Source organism: Gymnogyps californianus, chromosome 2, assembly GCF_018139145.2.
Source record: "Gymnogyps californianus isolate 813 chromosome 2, ASM1813914v2, whole genome shotgun sequence".
NCBI lineage: Eukaryota > Metazoa > Chordata > Aves > Accipitriformes > Cathartidae > Gymnogyps > Gymnogyps californianus.
In genome coordinates, this window is record NC_059472.1 from 46,012,395 (window position 1) to 46,026,572 (window position 14,178).

The following is a 14,178-nucleotide window of genomic DNA, read 5'->3' on the forward strand; positions in this document are numbered from 1 at the left end:
GTTTCTTAACCGAGATTTTGATGATGGATTTCTCTGTTTCTTTGGCATTCTCAAAATGTAGGTGTAGCATCTTTGGAGTCTTTATAGGATTAATGAAACACTCTTTTTATCATCAGTGTATACAAGGAATTACTGAAATACGTTCACCACTCCCAAATGAAAGTTACTTTTGAAGTGTCCTTGATTTTTCTCTAAGTTTCTTTGCTTTCACCAGGTGCAAAAGCTTTAAATTTAAAACTGGCTTTTGCACTGAGCTGAAGTGGTTGGAGGCAAGGTAGGTCAGGAGGTTTTGCAGTACTTTTTGTAAATGAAAGTCAGTGTTGTCACACCACTTCTAAAGCAGAGGAAACTGGTCCATCAGAAAATGAAGTGACTTAGACAAGGCTCCTAAACTGGTAGCTGAGACAGGAATAGAAATCCCGATCTTTGAGGCCTAATCCAGTGCTGTGAGGGTTGGAAATGCTGCCCTTCCCTTGGACAGTAGTAATTTTGAAGCTTTGTTATTTCTGGGAAACTGTGAGTACAGTTTTTTAACTTACAAATAATACTGTGTAAATAAGCTGGTTTAATACTGCACTGAGACAATGGTGGGGTTTTTTTCATTCATGTAACGAAATAATCTTGTGTAATTTCAGAGTGGCATAGTGGATCCAGTTGACAGCACTTTGAGAGATTTCTGTGGTCAGTGCGTAAGAGAATTTTTAAAATGGTCTATTAAGCAGACAACACCAAGACAGCAGGAGAAAAGCCCAGCAAACACCAAGTCTCTTTTTAAACGGTTGTATAGTCTTGCTCTTCATCCCAGTGCTTTCAAAAGGCTGGGTGCAGCACTTGCTTTTAACAGCATCTACAGAGAATTTAGGTGAGCAAACAGCTTGAAACAGTAACTAGCTTGGACTAAAGGTTCAAGAAGATAAAAAGAATTAAGTGTAGAACTCAAATAGTCATCCACTGACACTCATTCTATTAATGTATATGATAGCTGTAAAATTGAGTTACTCAGCTTATTCATTTTTAATTATAATTTTGTAGTTTGAGCTTTCTGCCAGTGGGGAGCATATAAATTTAAATTTCTATCACAAGTTTATGGGGAGTTATTTATGCCTTTTAAAGGTGATCTGGAAATTTCATTGCAATTTTTTACAGTGGTTTAGATGTATTTTTTTGTGCAAACATCTTGTGCAGTTTATCTCTGCAGTATTCTAATTTGGTTTTTTAATTAGAATTTCACACTTAGTGCTTCTTCTACTCATGTTTCTTATCAAATTTATTCCTGATTTTTAAAGGGAAGAAAATTCTCTGGTGGAGCAGTTTGTATTTGAAGCATTGGTTGTATTTCTGGAAAGTCTGGCCTTAACCCATACAGATGAGAAATCATTAGGTGAGCTATAATTAATTAACTGTGGAATGAAGAAAAAAGCCATCCTGTTGAATCTTGGATTAAAAAAGAAAAACTACTATAACTGTAGGAAAAGTAAATGTGTTTAGTTTTGCAACAAAGGAAGGATTATTTTTCATTACTGGTAGAGAGGTCATTTGATATCTAGTTATGAACTCCTTGAATCAACTCCTTGCAACACATAAAGGTGGAAGGTTTTGAGCCCAGGAGAAAGAACCTTTTCGCATTACAATCATTTACAGTTTTATAGTAACACTAAAAATGCTAGTGGTGCTTCTGATTTGAGTCCTGGTTTTGCAGTTTGTCGTGGTTTAACCCCAGTCAGCAGCTAAGCACCACGCAGCCGCTTCCCCCTTCCCCGTCCCAGTGGGGTGAGGAGGAGGAAAGAGGGGAAAAAAAAAAGTAAAACTCATGGGTTGAGATAAGAACAGTTTAATAACTAAAGTAAAATATAATATTAACAATAGTAATAATGAAATATAATAATAATAATAGTAATGAAAAGGAATATAACAAAAAAGGAGGGGGAGGAAGGGAAAAAAACAAACAAACAAACAAAAAAAACCCACCAGTGATGCACAATGCAATTGCTCACCACCCGCCGACTGATGCCCAGTTAGTTCCCAAGCCACAATCCGCGCCGCCCGGCCAACTCCCCCTGTTTATATACTGGGCATGACGTTCCATAGTATGGAATACCCCTTTGGCTAGTTCAGGTCAGCTGCCCCAGCTCTGCTCCCTCCCAGCTTCTTGCACACCTGCTTGCTGGCAGAGCATGGGAAACTGAAAAATCCTTGGCTTAAGATAAGCGCTACTTAGCAACAACTAAAACATGAGAGTGTTATCAACATCATTCTCACACTAAATCCAAAGCACAGCACTGTACCAGCTACTAAAAAGAAAGTTAACTCTATCCCAGCCGAAACCAGGACACAGTTACACAGTGTAAAAATGTAGCTTGATGAGAATCTTCAAGTCTGCTCTTTTATAACAAACAAAATGCTCCAAAAATTGACATTTCTATATATTCTGTGGAAGAGTTCCACCATTTTGTAATGCCCTTTCCTGGTTGCCTTGCAATTCTTCTCTACAACAGTATGTAGCTGTGTGAAGAATCTATGACCTCTTCCACAGTACTAATGATTCTTCAGTAAACCTGCTATTCTCTCTCTTTTTTTTTTTTTTTTTTTGGTCTGACTTTCGTCAATGAATAGTAATTAGAACATAAAACCAAAAACTGATGTTACAAAGCTTTATTTCTTTCAGAGAAACAGTTCAGGATATGATAGAAGTGGCCCCAGAAGAAATACTCATATGGGAGAATTTTACAGTTTCTCTAAGCATGATCACAGGAAGTAGAATACACAGTTTTATAGCAGAGGCCTCATGGTTGGCTAAGGCCATGTTGGCCTGTCTGCTATTTTTTGATTTTGTTCTGTGGCCTTGAAAAATTTACTGTAGAAGCACAGAGTAGTGGAGCTGGTAGATATTATCCTGTGTGTAAGTCTCTTGCACCATTTCTATAGTGCTAATACCTTGATTCATTTAACCAAGTTACTACCATTTATTTATAGATGTCAATTCTCTCTTTCTAACAGGTACCACTCAACAATGTTGTGATACTATTAATCACCTGAAGCGCATAATCAAGCATAAAGCACCTTCTCTGAACAAGGAAGGAAAACGGCGAGTACCACGGTCAGCAGTGTGCCATTTTTTTGCTTTTTTAATACTGCATTTTAATTAACAATGTACGTAGTTCCATTAAACACTTGGGATGCTGAATGAGGAATTCATCCTGTGACTGTTGCTGATGCAGATGTCCTGATATGTCTGTTGAACCACTGGTGGGAAGTGCTGGACATGATACTAGAGGATCATGATGGTCATTCTTTATTCCAGCGTGGTGAGCTTGCTTTAGTTTGGCAAGGACAGGCGGAGAGAAAAGCATATTTCCTTCACAGCAGTGTTTATAATAATGTTAGCACTGGTGCTACAAAGCACTTGGAGGAAACTCATCCAAAGTCTTTCTTGCTGCTGTTAAGTGTTAGCAGAAGTAGGACAAGCTGCAGTAGGATGATCACCAATTAAAGAGGGGTAGCAAGAAAGGTGGAAGAAGCAAGAATGGATTCAGTATCAGGCTGGATGAAGCTCTGAGTCACCTGGTCTGATCGCATAGCTGACCCTGCTTTGAGCAGGAGGTTGGACTAGAGACCTCCTGAGGTCCCTTTTTACCTGAATTATCATGTAATCCTAAAGAAACAGGCAAGTGGAGTCTGAGTTAGCTCACTGGTGTGGCATTTGGTAAGTTAGGAGACTGGATAATTAGGGATGGGGAAAAACTGTGCAGGCCTATTTAAGCTTTAATCTCCATTTTTGTCTCTTTGAGTGTTACAAAGAGAAGGAAAGAGACCTGATTCTGCTTTTTAAATTGTTGCCACAAAGACTATGCTCTGGGGATCCAAATTAGAGTGAGAAGAAGGGAAAGCAGTGCAAGAAGTGCTTGTAGAAGAGTTTTTCCTTGCAGTGCAGATGGCTTATGGTTAGATACATAAAAGGACATACATAATGCTCATGGAACATTCTGATTTTTTTCAACTGAAAGACTATGACTTCTTGGTAGATGTCAGGAGGACTGTTAATCCCTAGTATTTTTGTGCAGAGGATTTCCAGCTAAGTCAGTGTGTCTTCTGGACGTTGTCATGTGGCTCTTAGTGCAGTGTGGACGACCTCAGACAGAGTGCCGACATAAAGCCATGGAGCTCTTCTATGCATTTGTTCCTTTATTACCAGGTATTTTAAGTCACAATGCGCTATTATCTTTGCTTTCTAAATACTGTGCATGCCTTCCCTCTATGTTTTCTGTGCAAAGTATTAATTACAAGAAAAAGTTATTTTTGAAGTAAGTGTCTGTTCACTCAGTGCTGTTAAATAGAAACTGAGTAGTTGCTTATATTGGAAATCAAATACTGTGAGAACCTCAGGGTTTGTGGGATGTTTGTGGGCATAGAAGAGGGTTTTAGTGCAAACTTCCAGCCAGCCAGGAAGGAGAACTTACAGGCCCAGAACTGCTGTTTTATCTGGCTACGAAGGCAGTATTTGCTGACTGGGAACTACTGGGAGTGTCTTACAAATTGACCTCTTCCTTGTGGGTAATTTAAGTAGTATGACCAACGCTAGACCAGAACCAATACCTTCTCCTCTAGAAGATCCAGTTTAAAACACAAAGTTTGGGTGTGTCAGTCCATTTGCCTTAATTCCTTGCTAGTTTGAAATGTGTTTTTCCTAGAGAATTTATATTTCTGTTTTTATTTCTATCAGGAAACAAGTCTCCATCTTCTTGGCTGGCTGATGTTCTAAAAAACCGAGATGTTTCTTTCCTCATTAACAAATTTGAAGGAGGTGGCAGTGATGCCAAAAGTCCATCTGGGATCCTTTCTCAGCCAACTCTGCGTGGTATGCAGGAGCCCTTCAGTTTACAGACTGTCATGAGGTGGATGGATATGTTCTTAGCAGCACTGGACTGCTACAATACATTCTTTGAGCTGCGAATGATCAAACCTCATGAAATACTGGGTGAGTGATTAACTGTTGCATTAGGTTCATTCATGTCTGTTACACAAAGCCCGTCCAAGATGAGTTCCTAACTTGGACTTCAAGCTTTTTTCTTACATGTAGAATTTATGAATTTTACAAACTCTCCCAAAGGTTTTAATGACAGTTGTTGTACTGGATGTTTTTTGATGAAGAAGTACTTTGTTAATAGTGTATCTGAAAATGTTTCCTTTTAGTCCTAGAAATACACCTTTACATTTCAGTCTCTCAGTCATCCACTCACCAGCAACTTACTCTATATTCAGAAATTATTCTGTACAGCTAATTTCCCTCTGCTGAGGAGAGCAATAGTTTTTGTTGTTTGTTTGTTTGTTTGTTTTTTAAACCCTTCCAAAGCTGTTTACCTGCTCTCTATTAATGTCTGGAGGTAGCTATCAGAAAGCAATGAAAGAAGTCCCCTTTTCACTTCAAGCCTTGTACATGTTACCTTTCTTCAGTTCCTGATGCTTCAACTGCATCAGGTCCAAAAGCCTTGTATTTGAATTTTGATCAGGTGCATAGTAATACCTTGTGTAGCCATTGGGTCTCTCAAAAAGTTTTTCTTTTAATTAGTCATGCAGGTCTAAACAAAATGCTTTTTATCACTGATAGTACAGCTGCATAGTTACTTCATATATGAAGTCTTGCACAAGTTCCAGGTAGTCTGTCTGTCAGTGTCATCTCTGTCTTGGTTTAAAACAATACTGTAAGATCATTGTTGGATGCAGTTAGCATAGGGCTAAATTATTCAAAACTAGAGATTTAAAATTTTTACCCATTTTATTACACATGCCTAAATCATCATCGTTAATAAGTGCTTGTAATGATCAGTAAGTAGAAAGCTACCCTTCACTGCCCAGAAAATTAATATTTGGAACTGGCATAGAACTTTCAGAAAACACTGGTGTGAGATGTGGTGGCTTTCTGTTTGTTACCTTGGTTCAACTGTTGTCTTCCAAACACAAAATAATATATTTAAAAGTTGAGAGCTGCTGTATCATTTCAACTAGTATGATTCTCCTTAGGTGTAAATGAAAGATCCTCATTCTTGGAAGCTGTGCAGTTCTTCCTTGAAACTATTGCTTTGCATGATATCCGCGCAGCAGAGCAGTGCTTTGATTGCAGTTCAAAAGGCAGCATGTTCAGTCCACAAGAGAGAGACATGTATAATTACAGCAAGTGTACCATTATAGTCCGAATCATGGAGTTTGTCACCATGATCCTGGAAACATGCCAGCAGGATTTCTGGAAGGTAGGCACTGAAATCTCTAGTGGATAAAAGACATAAATTTTATATGTAGTTAAAGATTTGTGTTTTCATTGTGAGGTTAGTTCACTGGAGAACATCATCTTTAGTGGCGCTTTAATTGAAATTGATGACTAAACATTGCGAACTGTTACAGTCTTCACATGTAAGTGAAAAGAATTATATTGCACAGTTGAATTCTAGTGGGTGATGTAGTTTTGATTAGAGGAATTAATATTTCCTGTATATTCCAGTTGTATATTGACTATGAGATTCCTGTATGTTGACTATGAGATTGTTGTTCTGTATGGAGTACTTGCAATGACTATTTCCTTTATGACTCTTGATGGCCTTCAATGTGTGGAGGTGATAGTTGCTTAAAAGGCAGAAAGGCAGATTGTGGCAATTCTTTCTTGAATTCAGTATAGATATTCAGGTCTCTCCATTTACCTAGCTTTGATGCAATTTAAACTGTATTTAACTATATAAAATATAGTACTTATGAGTCTCTTATGAAATTTATACTGCCAAGTTTAGTTCTGAGACTGTGACTGTCTCTTGTTTTCAGTAAATCTCTAATAGTGTGCACAGAGGTGTACATCTGGATTTCAAGGTGATTACAGGTGTATAATCAAGACTGAAACAGGCCTATATGGACTTAAAAGATCTTATGTGCAGTTTGATGAGATAGCATATATCCTACATATATTTTTATAGATACTTAATTTCTGTGTATTAGCACGATTGATTGAAAGTCAGACATTTCATAAAGAAAGAGAATGTCCCTTAGTGAGAATAGTTACTGTTCCATGTTTGGTTTCATTTTAGATAGAAAGACTAATGATAAGTTATGAAGAATAAAATAGGGAAATCTAAATGAATTTTTAAATAAATCTTTTATTTAATGTTTTATTCTTTCTAGCGACTTGAGAAGGAACTGCTTAATGCAAGCCTTATAGAGCTTCTGGTGATGACAGTGTGTGATCCATCACACATAGGCTTTAACACAGCTGATGTGCAAGTCATGAAAAATCTTCCAGATATCTCAGTAAGACTCATGAAAGCTTTGATGAAGTCTCCCTATAAGGAATCTTTGAAACTGTGCATAAAAAAAAGAATCACACCACAGAGGTAAGTAGGGGCTTTCTGGTAAGCATGAATCCAGAACAAATGCCACTCACCATGAGAAATGCAAAGTAAATAATGTTGTGTATGATTGCACATAGAGCTTCCCACCAATGTAATGTTATTGCTTCTCTTTTCTCATTAGCCTTGAGGACCTTTGTTCTGTTGATCTCTTTAATTCAGATGCACGTTTTGATCAAGTTAGGTTTAGTGCTCTCCTTTCTGCCTGCAAGCAACTCCAGAAATCTGGCCTGCTTCATTCTGTTCTTCACAATCAGGTAATCGTTTATCCAGAAAATAATGGTGAATATTTTTATACAGTAAAGAGCTTTTCCTGTGTAAAAGGCCAGTATGAAAACAGAGAACAGATCAGATGAAGAAGTTGTGTAAAATGAGATCAACAGTGAAGAGCTGGTGTTGAATGGGATCAGAAATAAATGTTTTATGTTTATTCTACAAATCTGAGTAGCACAATAGTGAGGTTTGAATGATTTTCATAATTATGTCTGTCTTTTTCCAATTTCTAGGGTCTGGAGGCAACCAGAATCTACCTAAAACTTCCTTTTAGTGAGCTTCATAAGACTAAAAGCTCAAAAAATCAGAATTTACTATCCTATAAAGGAGGCATTTTTCAACAATTTTTAAACAGAGAACATTCAAAGTGATGAGGGAAACTAGAAAAAGAATACTTTCTGGCTGATCAGAAGCAATATAGTGGGTCTGAGCTGCAGGAAAACAGGATAGAGAGCAGTTGGGGGGTGGGGATCTAGGCTATATTACTTGAATTCTTTCCACTAAGTTTCTGATTGTAGTAAATCTCTGTTTTACTTCGGGCAATTGAAGGAAACCAGGCTATGCAACAGCCACAAGAACTGAGAGAGTTGGTCTACTGGTGAGCAAGGCTGTATTTAACAAGTAACGAAATATTTAATTTCTGTGGGGTGTTTGCCATCCATCCTGTATGTCTAAACAAAAGCTAGAGCTGTGGTTGTAGGATGGTGATATTCAAGGAGGTGCATGGTTTACCTTTTATGGCCCACCCATTTTGACTAAGCTCTTCATTTTATTTCTGTAGTGATGGTGTTACCTGAAAAAAATAGGGGGGAGGATCAGAATCTTTTGAAGATTTTCAAATTACTATTAGTTTGTTCTGAACTTTGTACGCAACAGGTTTGTCTTGTTAAAAATCTTGTTCCTCGGTAAGAGAAGTGTCTTGTTGTGGTATATTTGCATTGCTTGTAAGAAAATGACCTGGAGTGCAAGTGTTTTCAGTAGCTATACAGATGGATTGGAAGGCCTTTATGTTATTTTTTCAGACTATATTAATTGTCACTTGTTTGTTTCTTTCCATAGGATGAAGGGCCTCATTTCTCAGTTGGCTCTAAGCTTCTTTCAGTTGTTTATAAAGGCATTGCACCTGGGCGTGACAGGATATCTCTTCCGTCGTTAGACATCAGCAGTAAGCGATTAGCTGATAGACTCCTGCAGCTAGCCTTTGCTATTGATGACCAGGTAGGATACAGTTCTCCTGTTTTAATACTCAATCATCATTTAATACTTATCATCAATAGTATTCTACCCATATTTTGGGTAGAAGAGGCTGAGGTTTTATTCATAGTCCTACAGAGGAGCTGTAAGGATTCTCTGGCTTAATTGAGTGACAATTGTAGATAACAAGCATTTCAGTATTCTGTTTGTGCTTTATTTTTGTGCTTTCTGGTAACATAAAACAGTTTGAGACGGGAGTTTAAAAAAAAACTCATGTGCTTTTCTAAGAAATGAGTGAAATTTAATGTGCTTGAGATAACTCTGTCTCTATACCTTAATTTTCACAGTGTGAGGAGCTAGTAAGTCTGCTGTTGAACACAGTAGAGTTATCTGTGCCACTGTCAGGAACATCCCAGAAGAACCTGATGAATTTCTCTCATGGACAGTATTTCTACAGCCTGTTCTCAGAAACCATCAATCAACAGCTGCTGAAAAACCTGGATGTGACCATAGTTCAGCTTATGGAATCATCTGTCAGCAATCCCCAAATGGTATTGGATTACTTCTTTAAAAGGACAAAGTGAAGTGGGAATGTTAGAAGTAACGCTTTTTTTGTTGTTGTTACAGGTGGATGTAACTGAGTGTGTAGTGGGGAAAAAGTGCATTTGATTGCACTTCAGACAGCATTGCATTGATAGGTTTTTTTTTGTCATGGCCTACTGGCACTACCTTCATGATCTCTGGCAACCTTACATAACTTAGGCTGTCTGTCGTCTCATGTCAAACTGAGTGAAAAGTGCTTACCTATTACCTGTCCTGAAATCTATGAATTTCAGGACTTTTTTGCATAGTACTTCAGATCAAGAACGTCCTTTCAAAGCATGTCTGATTGTTCCCATTTACTGTGCTTTGATTTTCATTGCAGAGTGGTCCCAGAGCATGTGGACTGGATTTGTTTTGGATAAAACTGAACTGGAAAATGAACTCCAACCACTAATGGGCATTTAGTCCACAGGACTAGAGTAGAGCTAGATCAAAGTATTAAAAAGAGAGATATACGCACACACAACCCCCCATGACCTGAAATAAATACAGGGTAGTTGTCATGTACTTGGTCTCAGCACCACTTGTTTTGTTCAACAGATTTTCTCCTGTTGGTCCACACTACTTACTAATGTAGAGCTCACCTTCATGTCCCCGAAAAAAACATGTTATAATTGAGAAGTGTTCTTTCAGTGCTTCTGACAAACAGAAGGGTCAAAAAGAAAGATCAGAAGTCCACTTTCCCTTTTGCTTAAAAAGATGCTCAGGAAAGTAGATCATCCTTTTAAAAATAATTGGATCTCTTTTAATCCAAGATGTTATGCTTAAAAGTGTTACCTCCAAGTAACATTTTTAAAACACTGGGAGCATAATTTTTTTTGATACCAGAAATTGTTTAATTTAATTGTAGAGAGATGTATATATGTTTTAAAAGGCTGGTTCTTGTGATGACTTTGTAGTGTTTCCTGTGCAGAGCATGCCACAATAGATTAACTTTTAAAAGTGTCTCTAATAAATGATAGGCTACTGATTTACACTGGCTACATGTGACAATAACATTAAAAGTCTTCGCTTCATTAATTTAATTAAGATAAATAGCCAAATTGGGTCAAACAAACACTTTTCTATTGTCTGCTTTCTGCTGTTCTTCTCTGCCTGACTTTAAAAAAAAAAATATTATGGATTACATTTGATAAGATATCTCCTCTTTAGTTTTATGGATTTGTGACATATGGGAAGAAAAAATAAGGTTTATTTTACTGTACCCATCCAAATCTAGTGAAATCACAAGGTTGATAACGTTAATCCAGTTTATTAGATGGTTGCCAACTATTTGAGAGGAGAATGCAGAATTCAGGCTTGGTAGTCAGTGACCATTAGTTTTTGAAGAAAAGAGATTGAAGCATACTTAGTTCATATCTTTCATATCTGGTATTCCATGGTTTGTTTTTCTTTTCAAAATGTATGCAAATAAGTTAGCATATGTGCTATTTCTCCTATTTCTCAGCTTCACACTAACTAAAATTTTCAAGTATTGATCTTTAGCGTTATTCTGGATTGTCATTTTGTTTCTCCATATTCACACAAAAGGTATGGGAAGGAATTGCTGCATTGTACTCTGAATGAAACAGGAGTAAATTGGATAGAAGTCTCTTTTTTGAAAAGTGTGTGCTTTTAATTTCCTGCAGAGAGACTTCTGTATCCTTTTGAGATTTAAATCTAGCATTGCTGTGTAATGCTTTTTTTTAATGATTGCCCATACCAGTGAAGAGATCCTATCATTCTGTCATTTGGAATGCAAGAATCTACCTGTTGCTTTTCCTTCCAGGTTGGCAGCATTTTGAACGGCCTGTTAGATCAGAGTTTTAGGGAGCGTACTGTACGCAAGCAGCAAGGAGTGAAACTGGTCACAGCTGTACTAAAAAACTGGGAGAAACTTGACAGCTGGTGGGCCAAAGGTTCAGCTCCCGAGAGCAAAATGGCAGTCTTGACCCTGCTGGCAAAAGTTCTGCAGGTAGGCGTTGCTTTATAAAATCCAGGTAACTTCTCTAATTCTGTAGGAATTGTATCTTGTTTTAAAGAAATGCTATTTCATTGTCATGTTTTAAAGAAATGCTATTTCATTGTCATGTTTTATGTTTGGAAAAAAAGAAAAAAATTGGAGAATATCAGAATCTTTTTTTTTTTTTTTTTTTATTTGCAAAGTACAAAAAATATTTGGACAGGCAGAAATTACTAGATTTTGCTCTTCTCCCCCCATGCCCCCCTCCCCCTTTCCCCCCCCCCTTTTTTTTTTTAGCTGCTCTGATGTTTTAGCTGCTTCTTTTCCTTCTGGAGAATTGGTACAAGTGCAGAGAGTTAACTTTGAAACTGAGCAGCCTCTGATAACATTCTTTGTCATGTTGGCATCCAGAAAGTCACAATGAAGGAGTTCTGCCCATATCAATAGGCTGCAGAAAGATCTTTATTTCAAAGACCTTTAATTTCTGTTACATTGGGGTTTTGGTCTTTTATTTTTTTTCCCCTTCTCTATTTTGAAAACATAATGTACCTACTTATCCTATTGGGGTTTTTTAGGAACTTGTAAAAGTAGCTGTATGCAAATATACACAAAGATCACTTAATGCAAATTTTTTTTCTTTTTTATAATTATTTTAAACTTGAATTGTTTTAAAGGTATGTGTTAGGACACAGAATGTGAGCTGTATTGCTGTATTAGCTAGCAGCGAAGTGACCAGTAGGAAATCTGGCTTTGAGAGGGAGCTTAATGTTTTTTTGAACTGGAACATATCCAACATTATGATTTTGTTTGTACTGTGTAGGAGACTTTAGAATTCTTTTTGATAGTCCTTTTAAAACCAAAATCACTCTGTATGAGCTCTCTGCTAATTCAGTGTATTTCTGGAAATAGACAATTTTATAGCTCATGGGTTTTTTTTGTTGTTCATTAATACAATGATCTCTTTGACTAGTTTTAAAAAAAAAATCCTAATTTTTTTTATTTCTTCTGTCATTCCAGATAGACTCTTCAGTTTCTTTCAATACCAATCATGAAGCATTTACAGCTGTTTTTAATACCTATACCAGTCTACTTATTGATCAGAATTTAGGCTTAAATCTTAAGGTAAATTGCTCACTTCAGTGGCTTCCCCGCCCTCTCCAGATTAGAATGTTAGTCGTTCATGAAAATCCCTGTTATTGGACTTAAATTTTACCTCAGTTTGCACAGTAACATGTACACCACTTCTGTATTTTATTCTCCTGTTCAACATCCTAAAAATTGTAAATCATCCTTTTTCTTCTTCAGACTGAAGGCAATATCACAGATGTCATGTTTTGTTTTTAGGTGCTCTTTTTTTTTTTTTCTTGCCCGATGAAAGGCATGTAATTTTTAGGAAAAAAATTACTGTCAGTTGCAAATTGTTTAGAACTCTGAAGTGTTCATTTGAGAAATGACAGCTAATCAGGCTTTTAGCAAGGAGTGGCATTTCCTACAGGACAAATTACGAACATCTGCCGTGATTTTAATGTCCATGTCTGCCAAGTATGAGACCAGTACTAATGGATTAACTGCTATATGTGGCTTCGTCAGGAGAGGGAGATAAAGTACTGCATACTGAAAGTGGAAGTTATAAAAGATGCTGGAGCATAAGGTTTGGACTAGAAGATTAAAAATTTTGTACTTACAAAACAGCTTTGCATAGTTGCTGTTCTGCCAGCCTACCTTTAGCTAGACAGAGTTTTGTACTTTCCTGTGCATTCAAAATAAATAGTTTGGGATCTTGCTTTAGCTGCCAGATGGTGCATTAAATCAGTGACTTGTGTGAGAATGGATGCTTGCTTAAAAGAACAATGAGGTCTTATTCATAGCCATGTCAGCCATGAGATATTAATTAGCTTTTAACTCTCACTCAGCAGTGACCAAAGCTGTTTTCTGAACTAGCACCTGAAAGATGTGCAGCTACATAACATATCTTTATCAGTACACTGAGCCATTGAATCAGTAAGAACAGCCACTGCTGCTATTTTGTGGTCCTATTCAGCTTGCTTCATGGTTAGAGAATAATTTTTTTCAGTGTGAAACTGCATTTTTTAATTTTTTTTTTCTTCAGGGCCAAGCAGTGATAATTCTCCCATTCTTCACTAATTTGACTGGAGAAAAACTTAATGACCTTAAGAATGCTCTTGATCAACTTGTAGCTTTCAATTTTCCCATGAGGTCTGATGAGTTTCCCAGAGGAACCTTGAAGCACAATAACTATGTAGACTGCACTAAGAAGGTCAGTATTTTTAACAAATATGTAATTAGAAGCCTAAGTGAACTGTGTCTAGAAACAATGTTTCACAGGATCTGGAATTAAAGAGAGAGACTCTCAGTTCACATAAGGAAATCAGCTTTTCTGTTTCTGAGTTATGTCTTTATCCAGAAGTTTAATGTACAAATGCACGATAAATAAACATATTCTCTGTGCATCTGCTTCTGATCAGTATTGAAAAATAATTACATAATTAGATTGAATTGATTTGATCCAGTGTGGCTCCTTATGTTATGCATTACTTCTTTTTCAGTTTTTAGATGCATTAGAATTGTCTCAGAGTCCAATGTTGTTGCAGTTGATGACAGAAACCCTCTGTAGGGACCACAGACATTTCATGGAGGGCTTATTTCAAGCCAGCTTCAAAAGAATTTCCAGAAGGTGAGTTTAGTCTATTGGATTTTGCTCTTGTTCTCGTTGAATTTTTGCTGAAGCAAATGTGCTTCCTCTATTATGTTGTCCTTGTA

At 37.0% G+C, this 14,178-nt stretch overlaps 1 protein-coding gene across 1 annotated transcript in view; it reads left to right on the forward strand.

The window, feature by feature from the left end:
- PRKDC (protein kinase, DNA-activated, catalytic subunit) overlaps nt 1–14,178 on the forward strand; it is an 85,223-nt gene that overhangs the window by 22,889 nt on the left and 48,156 nt on the right. Inside the window, exons 27-40 of the mRNA XM_050890725.1 lie at nt 636–862; nt 1,287–1,381; nt 2,998–3,097; nt 4,062–4,192; nt 4,721–4,975; nt 6,019–6,245; nt 7,162–7,370; nt 7,510–7,642; nt 8,718–8,876; nt 9,200–9,403; nt 11,224–11,409; nt 12,415–12,519; nt 13,508–13,675; nt 13,965–14,092. Coding sequence (XP_050746682.1) covers nt 636–862; nt 1,287–1,381; nt 2,998–3,097; nt 4,062–4,192; nt 4,721–4,975; nt 6,019–6,245; nt 7,162–7,370; nt 7,510–7,642; nt 8,718–8,876; nt 9,200–9,403; nt 11,224–11,409; nt 12,415–12,519; nt 13,508–13,675; nt 13,965–14,092 — 2,327 coding nt within the window. The remainder of the gene's footprint in view (nt 1–635; nt 863–1,286; nt 1,382–2,997; nt 3,098–4,061; nt 4,193–4,720; nt 4,976–6,018; nt 6,246–7,161; nt 7,371–7,509; nt 7,643–8,717; nt 8,877–9,199; nt 9,404–11,223; nt 11,410–12,414; nt 12,520–13,507; nt 13,676–13,964; nt 14,093–14,178) is intronic.